Genomic DNA, 23,874 nt, shown 5'->3' on the forward strand with positions numbered 1-23,874 from the left:
CTTTCCCACCTGGTCAAAAGGAACACTTACTTGAGAATGCTGTTCATTGACTACAGCTCAGCTTTCAACACCATAGTGCCCTCAAAGCTCATCACTAAGCTAAGGACCCTGGGACTGAACACCTCCCTCCGCAACTGGATCCTGGACTTCCTGACGGGTCGCCCCCATGTGGTAAGGGTAGGTAAGAACACATCTGACATGCTGATCTTCAACAAGGAGGGCCCTCAGGGGTGTGTGCACAGTCCCCTCCTGTACTCCCTGTTCACCCATGAATGCATGGCCTGGCACAACTCCAACAACATCATTAAGTTTGCCAACGACACAACAGTGTTACCACAAGGCCTGATCACTGACAACGATGAGACAGCCTATAGGGAGGAGGTCAGAGACCTGGCAGTGTGGTGCCAGGACAACAACCTCTCCCTCAACGTGATCAAGACAAAGGAGATGATCATGGACCACAGGAAAAGGAGCTCGCCCCCATTCTCATCATCATCTAAAAACTTGTTTTCACTTTGTCATTATGGGATATTGTGTGTAGATGGGTGAGAATCAAATTCATTTAATCCATTTTGAATTCAGGCTGTTACACAGCAAAATGTGTTATAAGTCAAGGGGTATGAATACTTTCTGAAGGCAATGAACAGGAGCATTTTTGCAGACTGTAGTATACTGTAGTATTAACTGTACGGTTTTTGCAGACTGTAGTATACTGTAATATTTACTGCAGGGTTTTTGCTGACATTTCTGTAGTGTTTAAAATTGTGTTTTTGCTTTATTATCTATTGACATAGAAGTGGAGGCTTTCTAAAAGAGGAAACCTACTGAAGAAATATTAAAAGAGCACATTTCCATAACCTCAAATCAAATGAAATTTTATTTGGAACATGCGCTGAATACAACAGGTGTAGGTAGACCTTACAGTGAAATGCTTACTTACAAGCCCTTAACCAACAATGCAGTTTTAAGAAAAATAAGTGTCAAGTAAAAATAGAGCAGCAGTAAATTAACAGTAGCGAGGGTATATACAGGGGGTACCTGTACAGAGTCAATGTGTGGGGCCACAGGTTAGTCGAGGTAATTGAGGTATTAAAGTACATGTACTGTAGGTAGAGTTAAAGTGACTATGCATAGATCATTACCAGAGAGTAGCAGCAGCGTGGAAGGGGGTGTTCAGGGGTCTTATGGCTTGGGGGTAGAAGCTGTTAAGAAGCCTTTTGGACCTATACTTGGCGCTCCGGTACTGCTTGCCGTGCAATAGCAGAGGGAACAGTCTATGACTAGTGCAGGTGGAGTCTTTGACCATTTTTAGGGCCTTTAGGGCCTTCCTCTGACACCGCATGATACAGTTGTGAAGAAACCTATTCCTCAGATCCTCAAAAGGTTATACAGCTGCACCATCGAGGTTGCATCACTGCCTGTTATGGCAACTGCTCGGCCTCCGACCGCAGGGCACTACACTCTGGACCATGATAAATTGTTGGTGATGTGGACACTAAGGTATTTGAAGCTCTCAGCCTGCTCCACTACAGCCCTGTCGATGAGAGTGGGGGCTTGCTCAGTCCTCCTTTTCCTGTAGCCCACGATCATCTCCTTTGTCTTGATCATATTGAGGGAGAGGTTGTTATCCTGGCACCACACGACCAGGTCTCTGACCTCCTCCCTATAGGCTCCCTCATCTTTGTCCGTGATCACTGTTGTGTTATTGGCAAACTTAATGATGGTGTTGAAGTCGTGCCTGGCCATGCAGTCATGGGTGAACAGGGAGTACAGGATGGGACTAAGCATCACACCCCTGAGGGGCCCCCATATTGAGGATCAGCGTGTCGAATGTGCTGTTACCTACCCTTACCACCTGGGGGCAGCCAAATAGTTTAGAGCTTAAGCTCTTTTCTATAACCTGCATTGAACACAATATATGGTCTATACTTAGCATGTAGGTTTCTCACTTATGGGCTACACAAATTGGAATTTGGGGGAGGGGAATGGGCACAGTTTATGCAAACTAAAAACTGTTGTATTTACTATGGTTAAAGTGTAGAGTTTTTGGGGACATTACTGTTACATTACTATAGTATTTACTACATTTTTTTAGGATAACACTAGTATTTACTATAGTATTCTACAGTATACTACAACATTCTATAGTAAGTACTACACATGATCGAGGGATACTGCAGTGTGTTGTATGCTATTCTACAGTATACAGTGCAGACCACTTCACTTTTTCCACATTTTGTTACGTTACAACCTTATTCTACAATGTATTACATTATTATTTTTACTCATCAATCTACACGCAATACGCCATATTGACAAAGGGAAAACTGTTATTTTGAAATGTTTAAAAAACAAATAACAGAAATACCTTATTTACATAAGTATTCAAACCCTTTGTTATGAGGCAAACATTTTAGCTCAGGTGCGTCCTGCTTCCATTGATCATCCTGGAGATATTTCTACAACTTGATTAAAGACTACCTGTGGTAAATTAGATTGATTGGAACTGAGTTTGAAAGGCACACACTTGTCTATAAGGTCCCACAGTTGACAGTGCATTTCAAAGCAAAAATCAAGGTGACCAAGAACCCGATGGTCACTCTGACAGAGCTTCAGAGTTCCTCTGTGGAGATGGGAGAACCTACCAGAAGGACAACCATCTCTGCAGCCCTCCACCAATCAGGCTTTTATGGTAGAGTGGCCAGACATAAGCCACTCCTCAGTAAAAGGCACATTACCCGTTTGGAGTTTGCCAAAAGGCACCTAAAGGACTCTCAACCCATGAGAAACAAGATTCTCTGGTCTGATGAAACCAAGATTGAATCTTTGGCCTGAATGCCAAGCGTCATTTCTGGAGGAAACCCGGCACCCTCCCTACGGTGAAGCATGGTGGTGGCAGCATCATACTGTGGGGAAGTTTTTCAGCAGAAGGGACTGGGAGACTAGTCAGGTTTGAGGGAAAGATGAACGAAGCAAAGTACAGAGAGATCCTTGATGAAAACCTTCTCCAGAGAGCTCAGGACCTCAGACTGAGGTGAAGGTTCTTCTTCCAACAGGACAATGACCCTGAGCACAAAGCCAAGACAATGCAGGAGTGGCTTTAGGACAAGTCTCAATGTCCTTGAGTGGCCCAACCAGAGCCCGGACTTGAACCTGATCGAACATCTCTGGAGAGATCTGAAAATAGCTGTGCAGCGATGCTCCCCATCCAACTTGACAGAGCTTGTAAGTATCTGCAGAGCAGAATGGGAGAAACTCCCCAAATACAGGTGTGCGAAGCCTGTAGCGTCATACCCCAAAAGACTTGAGGCTGTAATTGCTGCCAAAGGTGCTTCAACAAAGTACTGCATAAAGGGTCTGAATACTTATGTAAATGGCATTTTTCAGTATTTTATTTTTAATAAATGTGAGAAAAAAATCGAAACCTGTTTTTGCTTTGTCATTATGGGGTATTGTGTGTAGATTGATGAGAGGAAAACTATTTAAAACACTTTAGGATAAGGCTGTCAAGGGGGTCTGAATACTTTCCGATGGCCTTTGAAATTGGGACTCCAGCATCATGAGCATATGAGCATCCAGCATATGATCCTATAGCTCGCAGTGAGATGGCTGCAGCTGCATAACCCAGCAGGATCACACTGATATAGTCTGCATAGTCATGGACAGAAGTCTGGGTCAATACGAGATACTCTCTCTGCTTAAAATACATACCTAAATCTTGAATTTGAGTATGGTATGTGACTGGTTCACACCTGTGATGGGTAGGAGGCAGAGGTTTGACTGACGATGCCTTGCTGGTCCCGGACCCAGTGACAAGCCAGAGGGTAGATTAGTTCTGAGAAAACAAGAACACTCTCAACACAGGCCATATAACAAACCTCACCTAAAAAGTATTGAGTGGAGAGAAAGTGGCCCAAGAACCATGGTTTTAGAATCAGTGAGTGAGAATACCTGAGAAAACATATGCAGGTTTGAGTTGGCTGGCTTCCAGTTGAAGCTCGCATCCGCTACAAGACCATGGTGCTTGCCTACGGAGCTGTGAGGGGAACGGCACCTCAGTACCTCCAGGCTCTGATCAGGCCCTACACCCAAACAAGGGCACTGCGTTCATCCACCTCTGGCCTGCTCGCCTCCCTACCACTGAGGAAGTACAGTTCCCGCTCAGCCCAGTCAAAACTGTTCGCTGCTCCTGGCCCCCCAATGGTGGAACAAACGCCCTCACGACGCCAGGACAGCGGAGTCAATCACCACCTTCCGGAGACACCTGAAACCCCACCTCTTTAAGGAATACCTAGGATAGGATAAGTAATCCTTCTCACCCCCCTTTAAGATTTAGATGCACTATTGTAAAGTGACTGTTCTACTGGATGTCATAAGGTGAATGCACCAATTTGTAAGTCGCTCTGGATAAGAGCGTCTGCTAAATGACTTAAATGTTAAATGTTAAATGAGTATTATACTTTGTAAATGTAATTGGTTACATTTACTAGTTACCTTGTAATCAGTAATGTAATTTCTGGATTACTTTCAGTTATTTTTGGATTACTTTCCCCTTATGCACTAGGAGAAGACAAACATGATCCATCAAACACATTTAGGGTGTCATCATAGTGGTCTCTCACTTATGGTCAGATTCGCTCAGGTGGAACAAACTTAAACTTGAGCCTTTTTTCAGTGCTGAATTGAATGTCATTGTGAAAACAGTAAGGTACCATAATGTTTTTTTTTTTGCAAACATCTGAATTTAAAAGCATTCAACAAGTAATCATATATATGATACACCCACCTGCATTGTTTGCTGTTTGGGGTTTTAGGCTGGGTTTCTGTACAGCACTTTGAGATATCAGCTGATGTACGAAGGGCTATATAAATACATTTGATTTGATTTGATTTTTTTTTTTTTTAAGTATCTGTAGTCTGATTACAATATTTTTGCCTTTAACGTAACACCCCAACCCTGCCCCCCCAACCCTATCAGTTACACCCCAACCCTGCAGATATGAGGTGGGTTCTGTTCTCTCGTTGGCAGCCCCTAGTGCCAGAGTAGTGGCCACAGCACAGCGAACATAGTTGAAGAAGTACACCATGTTTGTGTTGTCCAGTGTGGGGAAGAATTGGGTTCTGATAAAAGTGTTGTGCTCCCCAAAGGCAAATGCAGGGCCAGCAAGCTGACAACTGTGAACACAAAAAAATGGATGGAAAAACAAATGGTGAACTTTGCTTTACCCGTTAGGCCTATTTTTTTGTCAGTTGTAATTGCATAAAAGCATGACTACTTTTTTTCCAGCAGATTTAAAGATCTTCATGATCTAAACAGTCACCTACTCATTTTTCTTCTTTGACCTGTAAACATAGTTCACAAACTCCTACTTTGCCACATCAGTCAGCAGGAAGTGGAAACTGTGCTATTGAAACAACTGCTGTCAAGACAGCAAGCAGCATGCATTCTATTGCTACTGCACTGACATGCAAGCATATTGCTTGCAACCTGTTTATGGGTTGGTGTCAGTGGAGGCATGCGAGAATTTTACAGCTACAGTAGCCTGAAATATCAGTCAAATTTTTTGGGATGTGATTCTTGATTCTTCATAGATTAAACACTCACACAATGATCTTCTTCAAAGGTAACATTTACATATTGTGAAAGGTGTTATTGAAGATGCCACCCCAAAAATTCAAAGGTGGGTGTGGAGCTCAAGATAAGTGCCCCCCCCCCCCACCACCACCACCCACCATTGGAAACAAATTGTGAAAATGTTCAATTTGTTTTCAACTGTCTGCTACATTTTTTTTATATGACATTGGAGACGTTCTTTGGATCTGTCTTGCCGGCCTCCACAAACGCAAGCCCAAACTTGAGTCATGTGCAATCCTAGTTGTAGCTATAGTTCTAATATTTTTTTAAATCCACAAATAAGAGCTTTTACTGTAAACGATCCAGGATAAAATGATCAAATTTACAAAGAGGGAAAGACGTAGGAAGACTATCCGTACCAAACTTTAAGTTGTATCTCCAGGCACTAGCATTTCGCCCCATCCTAAATTGGTTTTGACATGATTATTCTGCCTCTGGCTGAGTGAGTACAGAGAGAAATATGGTGTCTCCTATTGCCCTGGAGGAGGTGGTCTTCACTGATATATCCCTTAAACAATGTAAACTATGCCTTGGTCCTATTATTGCTCACACAATCTCTATTTGGAGAAACATTGAAAAACAATGTAAATGGGAATCAAAATTGCATGCCCATACTCCAATATTTCACAATAATGGCTGGCGATCTGGAGGCCGGCCTTTTGCATCACCCCATCGTCCAAATGTGGACTCCATACCCTTACCGACATCATGGACAGTAGCAATTTTATAACATTCCAAGATTTGAAAGATACATACACATGACCTTTTTTCTATATTTACAATTTTGGACAAATATGCTGGCTATGGAGTCCCTTGGGAAACACAACTACCCAATCATCCAATGATGGGATTTCAAAAATAAATTCTCCGGACTCCCGAAAGGACTGATCTCTATAATATGTATAAACACATTTTGGAAAGTTTATATTCAAAATGTATTGTCCATAGTCCTAATTGAATCCGAACAACCATTTAACTGGAACAGAATATGGAAAATTATGAACTTGACATCCCGTAATCCAAACCATCAACATTTCAAGTTTGTTCCCAGACTATATTTAACACCAAGGAAAAGTTATACGGTGTCCCCTAAATCAGGTAGGCACATTCCTTCATAGGATGTGGGATTGCCCTGCAGTTAAATGCTTCTGCTGCAAAGTTACAAAATTACTTTTGATTTGCATGAATGTAAATATTCAATGCTTTGCATCTATTATGTTACTTAACATTGATAGCCCCTTCAATCTCTCAATCAATCAGAGTAGATTACGGCTGGTAGGGGGAAATGTTTTTGTCTCTTAAGATGGCAACCAACCCACTCTCTCCCATTTAACCAGTGGATACAGTTACAATTAGAAGTTATAACATTAGAATTATTGACAGCGAGAATTAATGGTGCTAGTCGAATGGTGGAAGACTGGTTGGGAAACGTGGTTTCCAGGTGGGGAGGGAGGATGTGGTCGGGTGGATGGTGACTGAGGTGGGGAATGGGTTGGGGTTATCTTTGTATGCATTTCTTTGATTGTTTTTGTACATGAAACCCCCCCCCCCACCCACCCCACCTCTCTGAAAAAAGAATGAGGGCACAAATATCTACTAGTTTGCTAGCAGGTTCGATAGCGCAACCATTAGCTAACTATGCAATGACAAACAAGCAAGTAGCTAGCTAAACAAATAGCTACAAGTATAGCACATTAGCTATGTGTTGTTCACGTTATTAGGCTTGTGAGTGACTGCTCGTGATGGCGGCAGATACGATAGATAGATTCTGGTGCTTCTATTACATCAAAGGACCTTACCTGTGTGATTAGCTAGCTAAGTAATAATAGACCTCCGCCGAGGAGCGCGCAAAAGGCCTCTGTGACTGGCCTTGGTCTTGGACCGTGTTTACACCTTTTTTCTTCTTTTTTTTAGGAGGTAGATCAGCTTTAATATTGTGGATAGATTGTAGCCTCCATCAATGTATTTTTTTTTTGCACAATTTCCAATCCCCCATATATTATTGGGTAAATATATACAAGTGGCTTGCAAAAGTATTCATCCCCCTTGACATTTTTTCTATTTTGTTGCCTTGCAACCTGGAATTAAAATATATTTTGGGGGGGATTGTATCATTTGATTTACACAATATGCCTATCACTTTGAAGATGCAACTTTTTTTTATTATTGTGAAACAAACAAGAAATAAGACAACAACAAAAAACGGAAAACTTGAGCGTGCATAACTATTTACCCCCCACGCAAAGTCAATACTTTGTAGAGCCACCTTTTGCAGTAATTACAGCTGCAAGTCTCTTGTGTGTATGTCTCTATAAGCTTGGCACATCTAGCCACTGGGATTCTTGCCCATTCTTCAAGGCAAAACTGCTCAAGCTCCTTCAAGTTGGATGGGTTCCGCTGGTTTACAGCAATCTTTAAGTCATACCACAGATTCTCAATTGGATTGAATTTTGGGCTTTGACTAGGCCATTCCAAGACATTTAAATGTTTTCCTTAAACCACTCGAGTGTTGCTTTAGCAGTATGCTTAGGGTCATTGTCCTGCTGGTAGGTGAACCTCTGTCCCAGTCTCAAACCTCTGGAAGACTGAAACAGGTTTCCCTCAAGAATTTCCCTGTATTTAGCGATATCTATCATTCCGTCAATTCGGACCAGATTCCCAGTCCCTGCCGATGAAAAACATCCCCACAGCATGATGCTGCCAACACCATGCTTTACTGTAGGGAAGGTATTTTCGGGGTGATGAGAGGTGTTGGGTTTGCAACAGACATAGCGTTTTCATTGACAAAAAGCTACATTTTAGTCTCATCTGACCAGAGTACCTTCTTCCATATGTTTGCGGAGTCTCCCACATGCCTTTTGGGGAACACCAAACAAGTTTGCTTATTTCTTTCTTTAAGCAATGGCTTTTTTTCTGGCTACTCTTCTGTAAAGCCCAGCTCCGTGGTGTGTACGGCTGAAAGTGGTCCTATGGACAGATACTCCAATCTCCACTGTCTATCTTTGCAGCTCCTTCGGGGTTATCTTTGGTCTCTTTGTTGCCTTTCTGATTAATGCCCTCCTTGCCTGGTACGTGAGTTTTGCTGAATGGCCCTTTAATGGCAGGTTTGTTGTGGTGCTATATTCTTTCAATTTTTAAATAATGTATTTAATAGTGCTCTTTGGGATGTTCAAAAGTTTCTGATCTTTTTTTATAACCCAACCCTGATCTGTACTTCTCCACAACTTTTTCCCTGACCTGCTTGGAGAGCTTCTTGGTCTTCATGGTGCCGCTTGCTTGGTGGTGCCCCTTGCTTAGTGGTGTTGCAGACTCGGGGGCCTTTCAGAACATGAAATCATGTGACAGATCATGTGACACTTTGCTCACAGGTGGACTTTATTTAACTAATTATGTAACTTCTGAAGGTAATTGGTTGTACCAGATCTTATTTAGGAGCTTCATATTTTATTTTTTCATTTTTTTCACCTTTATTTCAGCAGGTAGGCCAGTTGTGAACAAGTTCTCATTTACAACTGCTACCTGGCCAAGATAAAGCAAAGCAGTGCAACAAAAACAGCAACACAGTGTTACACATGGGATAAACAAACGTACAGTCAATAACACAATAGAAAAATCTATATACAGTGTGTGCAAATGTTGTAAGATTAGGGAGGTAAGGCAATAAATAGGCCATAGTGGGAAAATAATTACAATTTAGCATTAACACAGGAGTGATAGATGCGCAGATGATGATGTGCAAGTAGAGATACTGGGGTGCAAAGGAGAAAAAAAATAACAATATGGGGATGAGGTAGTTGAGTGGGCTATTTACAGATGGGCTGTGTACAGGTGCAGTGATCGGTCAGCTGCTCTGACATCTGATGCTTAAAGTTAGTGAGGGAGATATGTCTCCAGCTTCAGTGATTTTTGCAATTCATCCAGTCATTGGCAGCAGACAACTGGAAGGAAAGGCGGCCAAAGGAGGCGTTGGCTTTGTAGATGGCCAGTGAAATATACCTGTTGGAGCGCGTGCTGCAGGTGGGTGTTGCTATAGTGACCAGTGAGCTGAGATAAGGTGGGGCTTTACCGAGCAAATACTTATAGATGACCTGGAGCCAGTGGGTTTGGCAACAAATATGTAGCTAGGGCCAGCCAACAAGAGTATACAGGTCGCAGTGGTGGGTAGTATATGGGGCTTTGGTGACAAAACAGATGGCAATGTGATAGACTACATCCAATTTCTTGAGTAGAGTGTTGGAGGCTATTTTGTAAATGACATCGCCGAAGTAAAGGATCGGTAGGATAGTCAGTTTTACGAGGGTATGTTTGGCAGCATGAGTGAAGGATGCTTTGTTGTGAAATAGGAAGCCGATTCTAGATTTTGGAATGGAGATGCTTAAGGAGAAATTTATCTAAAGTTCCATGGATAATAGTTGTATATTTTATCAATGTTTATTATGAGTATTTCTGTGAATTGATGTGGCAAAATCACTGCATGTTTTGGAACTGCTGAACATAACACGCCAATATAAAATGTGATTTTTGGATATAAATATGCACTTTAACGAACAAATCATACATGTATTTGGTAACATGAAGTCCTATGAGTGTCATCTGATGAAGATCATCAAAGGTTAGTGATTCATTTGATCTATATTCCTGCTTTTTGTGACTCCACTATTTGGCTGGAAAAATGATTGTGTTTTTCTGTGACTTGGTGGTGACCTAACATATTCGTTTGTGGTGCTTTCGCTGTAAAGCCTTTTTGAAATTAGACACTGTGGATGGATTAACAAGAATTGTATCTTTAAAATTGTGTAAAATACTTGTGCTTGAGCAATTGCTTGAGCGATTTTAATTATGAGATTTTTGTTGTTTTGAATTTGGCGCCCTGCACTTTCACTGGCTGTTGGCGGGGTGGGACGCTACCGTCCCTAATATCCCAAGAGAGGTTAACACAGTGTCCAAAGATAGGCCAAATGTATACAGAATGCATGTATACGTCTGCGTAGAGATGGATCAGAGAATCACCAGCAGCAAGAACGACATCATTGAAGTATACAGAGAAAAGAGTCGGCCTGAGAATTGAACCCTGTGGCAACCCCATAGAGACTGCCAGAGGTCCGGACAACAGGACCTCCGATTTGACACACTGAACTCTATCTGAGAAGTAGTTGGTGAACCAGGCGAGGCAGTCATTTGAGAAACCAAAGCTATTGAGGCTGCCGATAAGAATGCGGTGATTGACAGAGTCAAAAGCTTTGGCCAGGCGATGAAGATGGCTGCACAGTACTGTCTTTTATCGATGGTGGTTATGATATTGTTTATAACTTTGAGCGTGGCTGAGGTGCACCCATGACCAACTCGGAAACCAGATTGCATAGCAGAGAAAATACGATGGGATTCGAAATGGTCGGTAATCTGTTTGTTAACTTGTCTTTCGAAGGCTTTAGACAGGCAGGGCAGGATGGATATATGTCTGTACCAGTTTGGGTCTAGAGTGTCTCCGCCTTTGAAGAGGGGGATGAACGCAGCAGCTTTCCAATCTTTAGGAATTTCAGACGATAAGAAAGAGAGGTTGAACAGGCTAGTAATAGGGGTTGCAACAACTGCGGTGGATCATTTTAGAAAGAGAGGGTCCAGATTGTCTAGCCCAGCTGATTTGTAGGGTTCCAGATTTTACAGCTCTTCGTGAGTGTCATTAGGCCTGTTGTGTATGTTATGCTCCTAGCTATGTTAACTGGTATTTTTCTTACAAGAGGCTGTACTTCCCCTTGCTGTTGCCACCACTACTGTCATCATCAACAGGAAACTCAAGAGGAAGTTTGCTTTCTTTCTTTTCTCAGAGCTCTCAGGGAACGGACTAGCTTTTAAGATATTGACATTTAAATGTATATGTTGCTGTTGTCTGGACTTCAGATCATACAAAACTCTTGGTGGATGGATTTCATCACCTACCAGCCACTTGACATCACACCTGACACGATTTCACAGAATAGTTTTTTTTTCTACTTTTGCCCTCAGATAGCACTTGTGGTGGGTGTTGTTCTGCCTCTTTTCTGTGTTGTGAAAGAGTGATATCTTCCCATTTTATTTCTCTGAACACTCTTCAGGCTGCACACTTCCTCTGCACAGCGTCAGACAGAGCATTGCCAAGGGTGTCGCAGCAAGATACAAGGAGCCATTTTCTGACAGGGCTCAAAGTCAAACATGGCTATGAATATGACTGCCCCGTAACATAGGAGGTTTCCCAGCCAGCTGTCCTTTCCAAGGAGTTTGTAAATATTTAATTTATATTCAGAAGACACAAGGGAAACAATGAGTTTTGACAGAGTGCCATCCAAGTCAGAGGTCATGGGCTGGAATCCACACCAATTGTCAGACTACATGAGGAGGGTAAGTCTTTTTCAGGTTAATTTTGCACCTTTTGTTTACAGCTCACAACCTGTAAAAGCTTTCCTTAATTCTCTGTCATACAACATCATATTCAAAGCTGTTTCACAGTGTCCATATTATTATTATTATTTTTTTTACAGTTGGAGTTAAGTGGATGTGACAAAGTCATCGTGAAATGTAATATTAATGGGCAAAGGTTCTTGGTAAGAGATATTAAGCAAATGTGTGTCCCTTTTCCCACGTGTTCCTAGTTGGACTGGAAGACAAAATAATTCATATTAATATTAATATATTAATATATCACTTAATGGAGATACTTAATCTATCATCTTGTAGAACATGAGTGAAAATGACATTCAGAAATTCCCCAAAGTCCATTCACCGTGAGTATTTCATTCATTTCTCTTGAATTTTGTTAAACTGAACATTTCGACAATTACATCAAACCATTTTTACATGCTCAACACGGAAAACCAGCATAGGCACCCAGGTAGACTAAGCACCCTGAAAAGGTACTCCACTTTTGGGTGGACCATTGTAAGGCAAAATGAAGACCACTCAGTCTCTTATGTCCCTGAACAATGAAAATGTTGGGAAGTATGATAATTACACAGGGAGAGGAAACTATTCAACAGAGATAAACTTGTTTTTTTTTAACATGAGTGTTTTAGGGCAGGAAACAGTAAAGCGGGGGACCAAGAAGGACCAGAGGGATAGACAGATAGGGAGGAGAGTGGTAGGGTGCCTTATTTTAGAAGAACATTCGGAGAGCCAAAGAGTGACAATGACATTTCAACCTACTTTTTAGATCCCACATCCTGTCACAGGCGGACTCAAATAGCACTCACCAATCACTGCTCACAATATTAAACATGTGACACATGCTCAGAATAGAATTATAAGGGAATTATTGACTGTGTCGATAAGCGAATGTGTGACAAAAGATGGTGACACGGTTTGCCCCAATAGATGGTAGCAGTATTGAATGTATGCACACATGACTGTAAGTCGCTTTGGATAAAAGCGTCTGCTAAATGGCATATATTATTATTATTATTATTATATTATTGACTGCCACAATGTTGTCTGCTCTTTTTACAGACTTATCTCCAAAATATGCTGTGAAATCAACAGGAAAGAAGAAAAAAGGCCATTCTTCGCTAAAAGGTGTGCACTTCTTGCAATTCTTAGCTATTAAACTTTAGTAGTTTAATTCAAAGCAATATCCAAGCACAATCTTGCTCTCCTCTGTACTTTCTCCAGATCTGCAGCACCAAAATATCATGAACCAGGTATGTATTATTTAGAATTTGAAAGCATAGACTTTACCCTAGATCAAGTTATTATGATTGACATAGAAGCAATTGGACCATGATAAATTGGAAATTTTACCATTCTACTGCTTCCTACTGCAGATACATCACAAGAGGTTCAGCCCTGGGGACCTGATGAATTTGTAAGTCTGTATTTGGCCATGTTAGTTTACTGCATTCCATTCCTCCCTCTTAATTTCAAGTCTTGTTCCTCTCGGGAATATTTCTCTTTTCATCAGTATTTAACTTGGTTGTCTGTCACTCCCAGGATGAGGTGAGTGACGACGACTATGTAAGCCCAGATGCTGATGATGATGACGGCAGTGTGGGCGATTATGAGTACCCAACAGAGGGGCCGGAGGTTGGAGGTGAGGACAGTGACAACGACTATGAGCCACCTCCGTCTGAGCCGCCTGATGAGATTCCCCATAAACTCTGTGCTGCCAAGCGCATGGCTGACGATGACTACATTGGTACGGAGACATCAGTACAACACTGCCATGCAAAACTACTCTCACAAAGGACATATGTTGTCACTTTGTATTGTCCCACATTGATTACAATTTGTCTGTCTGTCTGTCTGTCTGTCTGTCTGTCTGTCTGTCTGTCTGTCTGTCTGTCTGTCTGTCTGTCTGTGCGTTTAGATAGTACCCCGCACCGCGGTACAGCTGTAAGGCAACCACCTCCACCACCTCAACGTCCTGGGCCTGGTCCTCCACTCCCCTCCGCCAGTCGCCCTAGTGTGAGTATGTCCCCTCTGACTGCACTCCTCTTTCACTCCCCCACTCTCTCCTTTCACTCAGTCCTTCATCATTACGTTAAACTCCTTGTTTCTGCAGCTAGTGGAGCCTCCCCCACCCAGAAGGGAGCAATCTCCCCAGCGCCCTGGCAGACTCCCTGGTAAGAGTAAATGTACACTCTGGAATGTTAGTATCTCACTATAAATATAGCATTTGAACACTTTTCAGTCACTTGTATTGATTTGTACCTTGTCTTTTCATATTGTCTTTTCAAGTGCCCGCTCCTTTCTCAAGTGCTCCCCCTGCTCCACTAGTTGACCGCAGAATAAAGCCCACCAAACTGGATCAAACAAACCTTACTGAATCTCCAGTACCAGGTACTCTCACACCAATCTTAACCTAGCAAGCAAAAGTTTACTACACAGCAGTTGTCTGTTCTTACACCTGCTCTGTTTGTCCACACAGCAAGGAAGTTGAACACAACCGATAGGGTGAGAATTACATTTGATTATGTTCTAGTTAGTCCTATATTGTGTCCAAACAACTTTCTTCTCATCCCTACACCATCGCTCAATGTCAAGTGAAGACAATTATACACATACATATTTTATGTGCTTGCTGAAGTTATACGTAGCTTTTTATAACTGTATACATTTTAGCTGGAAGCATGTCCACATGTGAGTGTTTAAAGGCCTTTACTAATAGTTTGAGTCTTTACTAATAGTTTGAGTCTTTACTAATAGTTTGAGTCTTTACTAATAGTTTGAGTCTTTACTAATAGTTTGGGTCTTTACTAATAGTTTGAGTCTTTACTAATAGTTTGAGTCTTTACTAATAGTTTGAGTCTTTACTAATAGTTTGAGTCTTTACTAATAGTTTGAAATGAAGTGTATGACATGTTTGTTTTTCCTCACACACACAGCCTGCTCCACATTCATGGAGGTAAAGAAGTCTTCTTTTATTTGTGTGTGTATTGCTTTCCTTCGTACGACTTCGCTCAATTCTATTCCATGTCATTGACAATGCACCGCTTTCCCTGTTTGAATCGTGACTGCACATGTGCATATGTGCCACATTTGTTGTACATACACTCAGTTATATAACTGTACCTTTTTGTCAAGAAATGAAACAAGCCATAACTGAAATGCTCACTACTCTGACCAGTATGGGAACCCCTGACTTCACATATGTTCTATTTCCAGGCCTCAGGCAGAAGAGAGGAGTCCAGACCCTCCCAGGATGCCCAAACCGCCCCTCTCTCTGTCAGCTAGAGTCATCAGGAGCAGCTCGTCGGTGGGCAACAACAGGTCTGCCGTGCATCCAGCTTCCCTTCATGCTCCATACAGCACAGCTCCAGGCACATTATGTCATATACACTTACATATCAGCTGATCCTTAAATAAACACACTGTGGTTCAATGTTTAGGGAAGTACTGTACACTCCATCGGGAATACATGGGGCGGAGGAGTGGAATGGTGGTTGTTTAGTTAGCGGGAGCTATTTGAGCTGGGGTGAATCACTGCCACAGATCACTCCTTTGTAGGACCTTTGCTTGTGGTACAAAGGAGAAGCTCTCTGCATCACAATATGTGTATCATTTTAGTATTACCCTTCCAGTTTTCCGTCTGTGTTTCGTTTGATTTGTTGGCTGTTGCACATATTTGGCTAAATCTTTGTGCTCGCTTACTCAGTTTAACGCTAATTAGAAAAATGCAAGTGAATATAACAAGTCATTCATCTGTAATGTCCATTTCTGTTGCAGATATGTGCCTGGTGCAAGAAATGAGGTAAGGCTATTTCACTGGATCACCACAACGGTGGAAGTTTTTTATTTTTATTTGACCTTTATTTTACCGGGTAAGTTGACTGAGAACACATTCTCATTTACAGCAATGACCTGGGGAATAGTTACAGGGGAAAGGAGAGGGGATGAATGAGCCGATTGTAAGCTGGGGATGATTTGGTGACCGTGATGGTATGAGGGCCAGATTGGGAATTTGTCCAGGACACCAGGGTTAACACCCCTACTCTTACAATAAGTGCCATGGGATCTTTAGGGACCACAGAGAGTCAGGACACCCGTTAAAAGTCCCATCTGAAAGACGGCACCCTACACAGGGCAATGTCCCCAAACACTTCCCTGGGGCATTTTTTTATTAGACCAGAGGAAAGGGTGCAGCATCTGGTTCATCCAGGGACCAACCAGGACCAATCCTGCTTAGCTTCAGAAGCAAGCCAGCAGTGGGCTGCAGGGTGCTAATAAGGATTTTGAAACTGTGTATTTAGCTTCACTAAACCCCTATTTAATCCGGGTTCTAACATGCGTCCTTTGTCCTGATCTTGTCCACATTATGATTATGCCCACATTTTTTGACAGGTGTAGTAAGAAAATAAAAGACGCATTGTGATCTGATTGTGATCAGATCTTCCTGACCAATCATTGTGTCTGGATATCTTGCAAGTGTAGATCTAATCTGAAAACATTTAAATCATCATTATCCCGCCCTCTAAAATCATTGACATGTCTCTTAAAATAAATAAATATTATTTTGAAAAGATATCCCTTCAAATAATAACCAGGAAATCTGGTCACAATGCGGACATAGTGGACGCATAAAATACATATTTAATACCATGTGTCGACACGTATCTGCAAAAGTGGGCACAATCAGAATGTGGACAGGGTCAAAACAAATGACTCATGTTAGCACCAGGTATAAACGGGGCTTGAGAAAAAGCTGTAGTTCCACCTCATACCATGTTCCTCTCTTATGTCACCAACAGGTACGAAATGAAGGTAAGCCATTTTCTAAAAAGCTTTTTCTTCTTGTACAAGGGAACTTTACATTACACTTCATCTTCCTCCTGTTTTAACCTGAGGGACTATGCAGTACGTCTTTCATTCTCTTAATGATTATATGTATCTCTTCTAGTGTCCATGACCAAGTCCTTCAACTCCAACACCTTTCCTAGACAAGGGCTCCCTATACCACCCTTACATTCAGACTGGTAAGATCAGTTGTTTTGTAACGTCAAAGTTAGGGAAGGAAAATGGCTTATACGGAGGATATAACTTTTCAGCGGTGATGGAATATAAAGGTTACCATTTGAATGGTAACCTGTAAACTCTTGTAAACTCTCTCCAGCTTGCCACCTAATATCGCTACAACTGCTTCAAGACTGCAGGCATGTGAGTGCTGTGTTTTGACTTCGGTCCCCATTATCAAACACTCTACTCTGGTAAATGACACTGTGTGACTCACAGCTGACAACTATGACTCACAACTTCTCGATTGATCACTGATTGGATTCTCCTTTTTCCTGTCTAAGCTTTCTCCCACAGGAGCAAGATTGTGCCCGTGCCGTCACCTGTGCAAGCTTCCATGCCCCCACCGGCAGACCTAGATGATGAACAGGTGACCGCCTACCATACAGACCGACAGACAGACAGATTCGCGAATATGAACGTACTTACGTTGGACCGGCTCTAGTGATGCAGTGACTTGCTTAGTTCAGTAGGTGGAGACATTGTATTGTTCTTCTTTATTTATGTATTTTTATTTCACCTTTATTTAACCAGGTAAGCTAGTTGAGAACAAGTTCTCATTTACAACTGCGTCCTGGCCAAGATAAAGCAAAGCAGTGTGACACAGACAACAACACAGAGTTACACATGCAATAACTTCCAAGGGAGTATTGTAGATTCTGGCTGCAGCCCCTAGTCTCAATTACTGTGGTGTCTACGAGCAGAGCCCTTTGACTATGTGAGACGGTCAGCTCCTATTGAATCAATCAAATATTTCAGTAGGCCCTCATGCAGTACTGTATGTGCAAATAATGGTAATTTTGAGCATTTAATCAATCATTCAATCAAATGTATTTATAAAGCCCTTCTTACGTCAGCAGATGTAAACCCCAAACAGCAAGCAATGCAGAAGCACGGGGGCTAGGAAAAACTCCCTAGAAAGGCAGGAACCTAGGAAGAAACCTAGAGAGGAACCAGGCTCTGAAGGGTGGCCAGTCCTCTTCTGGCTGTGCCGGGTGGAGATTATAAGAGTACATGGCCATTAAGGACAGATTTGAACATTTTGAAGAACAATGTTCATAGATGACCAGCAGGGTTGTAGGGGGTGCCTCAGGACTAAATGTCAGTTAGCTTTTCATAGCCGAGCATTCAGAAGTCGAGACCGCAGGTGCGGTAGAGAGAGACATTTTGAAAACTGCCGGTCTGGGACAAGTAAGTGTCCGGTGAACATAGCCACAGGCAGAACTGTTGAAACTGGAGCAGCCACACGACCAGGTGGACTGGGGACAGCCAGGAGTCATCAGGCCAAGTAGTCCTGAGGCATGGTCCTAGAGCTCAGCTCCTCCGGGAGGAGAGGGACAGAGAGAGAATTAGAGGAAGCATACTTAAATTCACACAGGACAACAGATAAGACCTAGTGGTTAGAGCGTTGGACAAGTAACCGGAAGGTTGCAAGTTCAAATCCCCGAGCTGACAAGGTACAAATCTGTCGTTCTGCCCCTGAACAGGCAGTTAACCCACTGTTCCTAGGCCGTCATTGAAAATAAGAATTTGTTCTTATCTGACTTGCCTAGTTAAATAAAGGTAAAATAAGGTAAAATAAAATAAATAAATAAAGACAGGAGAATTACTCTGGATACAGTGCCTTCATTTATGACGTGACAGGCTTATTCTAAAATGGATTAAATCGTTTTTTTCCCCTCATCAATCTACACAGAATACCCCATAATGACAAAGCAAAAATATATTTTTTAGAATTGTTTGCAAATTTAGAAGAAATTAAAAGAAAGAAATATCACACAAGTATTTAGACCCTTTACTCAGTACTTTGTGGAAGCACCTTTGGCAGTGATTACAGCCTTGTGTCTTCTTGGGTATGATTCTACAAGCTTGGCACACCTGTATTTCGGGAGTTTCTCCCATTCTTCACTGCAGATCTTCTCAAGCTCTGTCAAGTTGGATGGGGAGCATCGCTGCAAAGCTATTTTCAGGTCTCTCCAGAGATGTTAAATTAGGTTCAAGTCCGGACTCTGGCTGGGACACTCAAGGACATTCAGAGACTTGTCCCAAAGCCACTCCTGCGTTCTCTTGGCTGTGTGCTTATGGTCGTTGTCCTGTTGGAAGGTGAACCTTCGGCCCAGTCTGAGGTCCTGAGCGCTCTGGAGCAGGAGGATCTCTCTGTACTCTGCTCCCTTCATCTTTCCCTCGATCCTGACTAGTCTCCCATTCCCTGCCCCTGAAAAACATCCCCACAGTATGATGCTGTCACCATTATGCTTCACCGTAGGGATGGTGCCAGGTTTCCTCCAGACGTGACGTTTGGCATTTAGGCCAAAGAGTTCAATCCTGTTTTCATTAGACCAGATAATCTTGTTTCTCATGGTCTGAGAGTCATTTAGATGCCTTTTGACACACTGAAAGTGGGCTGTCTTGTGCCTTTTACTTAGGAGTAGCTTTCGTCTGGCCACTGTACCATAAAGGCCTGATTGGTGGAGTGCTGCAGAGATGGTTGTCCTTCTACTCTGGAGCTCTGTCAGAGGGACCATTGGATTATTGGTCACTTCCCTGACCAAAGCCCTTCTCCTCTGATTGCTCAGTTTGTCCTGGCAGCCAGCACTAGGAAGAGTCTTAATGGTTCTAAACTTGTTGAATTTAAGAATGATGGAGGCCACTGTGTTCTTTGGGACCTTCAATGCTGCAGAAATGTTTTGGTACCCTTCCCCAGATCTGTGCCTCGACACAATCCTATCTCGGAGCTCTATGGACAATTCCTTCTACCTCATGGCTTGGTTTTTGCTCTGACATGCACTGTCAACTGTGGGACCTTATATAGACAGGTTGTGTGCCTTTCCAAATCATGTCGAATCAATTTAATTTACCACAGGTGGACTCCAGTCATGTTGTAGAATCATCTGAAGGATGATCAATGGAAACAGGACCTGCACCTGAGCTCTAGTGTCATAGTAAAGGGTCTGAATATTAATGTTTTTTCTTTTCGCTTTGTTATTATGGGATTTGTGTGTAGATTGATGAGGATTTTTATTTATTTAATCCATTTTAGAATAAGGCTGTAACATAACATGTGGGAAATGTCAAGTGGAACACTATGGCCTCACCCGACGATTCCCCCGGACAGGGCCAACCAGGCAGGATATAACCCCACCCACTACAACAGCACAACCCCTACACCACTAGAGGGATATCAACAGACTACCAACTTACTACCCTGAGACAAGGCTGAGTATAGCCCACGAAGATCTCCTCCGGCGCACAAGGCCGACGGGGCGCAAAACCAGACAGAAAGATAATGTCTGACACAACACACTCAAGTAACGCACCCCTCCTAGGGACAGCATGGAAGAGCACTAGTAAGCCAGTGACTCAGCCCCCGTAATAGGGTCAGAGGCAGAGAATCCCAGTGGAGAGAGGGGACCCAGGCAGGCAGAGACAGCAAGGGCAGTTTGTTTCTCCAGTACCTTGCCGTTCAACTTTGCCAGACTACACTCAATCATAGGACCAACTGACCTACCTACTGAGTCTTCAGTAAAGACTTTAAGGGTGAGACCGAGTCTGCGTCTCTCACATGGATATGCAGACCATTCCATTCCATAAAAATTGAGCTCTATAGGAGAAAACCCTGCCTCCAGCTGTTTGCTTAGAAATGCTAGGGACAATAAGGAGGCATGGATCTTGTGACTGTATCATACGTGTAGGTATGTATGGCAGGACCAAATCGGAGAGATAGGTAATGTTTTGCAGGTTAGCAGTAAAACCTTGGAATCAGCCCTAGTCTTAACAAGAAGCCGGTGTAGAGACGCTAGCACTGGAGTAATATGTGATCACATTTTTGGGTTCTAGTCAGGATTCTAGCTGCCGAGTCTAGTACTAACTGAAGTTAATTTAGTGCTTTATCCAGGCAGCCGGAGAGTGGAGAATTGCAGTAGTCTAATCTAGAAGTGACAAAAGCATGGATCAGCTTTTCTGCACATTTTTGGACAAAAGTTTTCTGATTTAGGCAATGTTACGAAGAAGGAAAAAAAATTCTTGATAGGTTTGTAAAAGACGACAACTCACTTCTATTGAAACATTTGGAAACATCACGAACGTAGCAATTGTTGTTGTGACATGGTTTTTGTCTGAATCCTATTACAGAAATTAGTAACAGGTCACAAATCCCATATTATTGATGTGTGATTGTGTTCCTATGTGAATGTGTAGGACATGAACCCTCAGTGGTACGTTGGCCAGGTGACACGGGGCCAAGCGGAGGGCTGTCTCAGACGGGTCAATAAGGTGAGGCGTCTTCTGCTACCAATATCACTCACACACCTGGATGACGGTAATAACTCTCATTCATGCACTGTACTTACAGATTCATCGTGACATTGGTTTTTGAAGGGGACCATGAAATATCATATATAGTCCAATGTCCAAAATGACAATATTATTTAAATAAATATGTATAGTTCACTAGTGCTCTGTGGTGATACAACACAAACACCACTATGACAAGCAGTGTTTTTCTGTTTCACTTGTTGATTAGGATGGTGCATTTCTGGTACGAGACAGTTCTAAGCGCTCGTCCATCCAGCCCTATACGCTCATGGTGCTTTACCAGGACAAAGTCTACAATATCCAGATTCGCTGCGAACAGAATGAGTTTCTGCTGGGAACTGGTCTTAAGGGCTCAGAGGTACACAATATCTACGTCATTCATCCTGACTAAGGCTTGGAGTTGATCCTGTTCAGGTCAAATGGTACAAAATAAATTCATAGCCCTAATTATGACCAGTCAGAGTAAAATGTGTAATTCTATATCATATTAGCAAGCACTCTGAGGATGACGTAGTGAGCTTTGTGAAGTGTATCTGGAATGTGAAAGTTTGTTATATAGTACTTTTGGCCCCACAATCAACGAGGAGATTTGATTAGATGTACCATCTGAAATGTATGTTTCAGCTTCTGTTATGATACGACTCAATGAACCCCTGCTAATGGATGGGTTCGTGTTTTCTGTTTCAGACCTTTCCGATGGTGGCACACATCATCAACCATTACAGACAGCAACCACTTCTGCTGATTGATGCTAAGAACCGTGAAGCAGGTCAGCAGAACCAGTGTCCCCTGATCTACCCAGCAGGTCTCCATCCATCCTTTTAATAGAAACCTGGGGGGAGGGAGAACAATAACATGGACCAATAGTCAAGATTGACATTGGTTTTAATAAAAGAATACCACTAACATTATGGGGGAATTAATTATGCAACCTTTGAATTCCAGTACATTGTCTTTACATGTACAGTCATTTAATGTAAAGCCAAGTGACTCTTGGATGAAGAGTATGCCACTGTCAACTGTTTACTCGATGGACTTCAAAAAGAAAAGTCAATACTGGTTCAACAATATTTGTCCTTTTTTCCCTCTCTCTCTACTTATGTATTTATTTGAGTACGGAAAGGCTGAAAATGTCTGTGTGCCTAGTTCTGTAAATGTTTATGTTGCTCTGTGTTATTTTCCTGTTACAAGCCAAGATCTGCTGTGAATCAGAACCAAGCATACATTGTCCCAGTAAGGATATAGTGGGGTAAACAGTCAATCACTACTGCTGGGCTTACATAATACGGAATTGATTGGCTTCCAAATAAAACAGTATTTATTTCCTGCACGGTTCAATGAAAGCAACGTCGTTTAATTTATGACACTGTATGTTCCTTTATGTAGCTGTTATTTACTGTTGAAACCATCTTTGCATTTTTTGGGATTGGAAACGTGGCAGAAATTCTACAAATCATTGGTCATTGATGGCGGCACACTAGAAAAAAACTTCACTGACCTCTGTGCCAAATTCTGCCCGTCTTTTCCGTTGACTTTTTTGTCAACGACTTCCGTTGTTTCTCTAACTTGCCCGAAACATTGACGATGACAAAACGGTTGTCTCACTGCTGATCTGGTAGTGTAGTATTAAAACAAGTTCCCAAAAAAGTGTAAGTGTGTTGCATCTGCACCACGAACCTGTTGTAAAACCATAAAAATATTTATGTCCCTAATCTCAAATTTGTTTGTTATAATTTACACAAGCCTTACATTAGTGGAATACATGTTAAACCTGACTCCTCTGCCTAGAGAGAAAATATAAACCGTACAGTATGTAAAATACAATAGCAGACAATATAACCCTCCTGGAGAGACAGACATGCTGTTATGTCTGTGTCAGCACAGCAGGAGAGGATTACATCAATCACACTAACTGCCATCCTTGGCAGCCTCCAATAATTTTTTTTCCTGGAAATGAATCATGGAACACTTAACCTGTCCTTGCAGGCAACTTGAGCGAGACAACTCTCTGAGCTGATAAGGTGGGATATATCTTTGGGAGGAACAAATGATGAGGAGCAAAAACTACCCAACTGCCATATGCCTCTGTCTGCCCAAATTCAGGCTTGAATCATCTATGACTGTGCAGAAATGTTCGCAGTAAAGCCTGCATGGATCACTGAAATCAAAGCCCTCGCTCACCCCGAAAAAGGCCATGGCAGTACATAAGTCCCTGTCTAAGTAAAAATGAATTATTCTGCATGAAGAAGATATAGACATCAAGCTCTGGAGCCATGCAGCCTGGCCTCATAGAATAGACGTAACATAGTAAATGAAAACGCAGGATACAAATGAGTATGATATGTTACGTTTGGTATGGTTACATAAGACGCCACCTGCAAATGTTACATTGATGCTGCCTGCAAACCATGGCTAACTGGGCTACCACATGAAAATCATTTTGCTATGGT

At 42.2% G+C, this 23,874-nt stretch overlaps 1 protein-coding gene across 2 annotated transcripts; it reads left to right on the plus strand.

Annotated features, from left to right (window-relative positions):
• Nucleotides 1–11,438: 11,438 nt before the first annotated feature.
• Nucleotides 11,439–22,844, plus strand: LOC118370386 (lymphocyte cytosolic protein 2-like). Of its 2 annotated transcripts, XM_035755362.2 has the most exons (21): nucleotides 11,441–12,010; nucleotides 12,151–12,213; nucleotides 12,347–12,393; nucleotides 13,112–13,177; nucleotides 13,274–13,302; nucleotides 13,426–13,466; nucleotides 13,592–13,796; nucleotides 13,968–14,065; nucleotides 14,163–14,223; nucleotides 14,339–14,440; nucleotides 14,529–14,554; nucleotides 14,986–15,005; nucleotides 15,266–15,370; nucleotides 15,827–15,851; nucleotides 16,849–16,861; nucleotides 16,998–17,073; nucleotides 17,211–17,254; nucleotides 17,395–17,480; nucleotides 21,308–21,382; nucleotides 21,633–21,782; nucleotides 22,112–22,844. In XM_035755362.2, exons 1-21 carry the CDS (start codon nucleotides 11,933–11,935, stop codon nucleotides 22,247–22,249), a joined length of 1,548 nt encoding a protein of 515 aa, XP_035611255.1. In that variant the 5' UTR covers nucleotides 11,441–11,932; the 3' UTR covers nucleotides 22,250–22,844. The 2 variants fall into 2 exon arrangements, 1 of the variants encoding a protein (XP_035611255.1); XR_008060696.1 differs by lacking the exon at nucleotides 22,112–22,844 and having other exon boundaries at nucleotides 11,439–12,010; nucleotides 17,395–17,579; nucleotides 21,633–21,695.
• The last annotated feature ends 1,030 nt before the right edge of the window (nucleotides 22,845–23,874 follow it).

Source organism: Oncorhynchus keta, chromosome 12 (assembly GCF_023373465.1).
Source record: "Oncorhynchus keta strain PuntledgeMale-10-30-2019 chromosome 12, Oket_V2, whole genome shotgun sequence".
In the NCBI taxonomy this organism is placed as follows: Eukaryota; Metazoa; Chordata; class Actinopteri; order Salmoniformes; family Salmonidae; genus Oncorhynchus; species Oncorhynchus keta.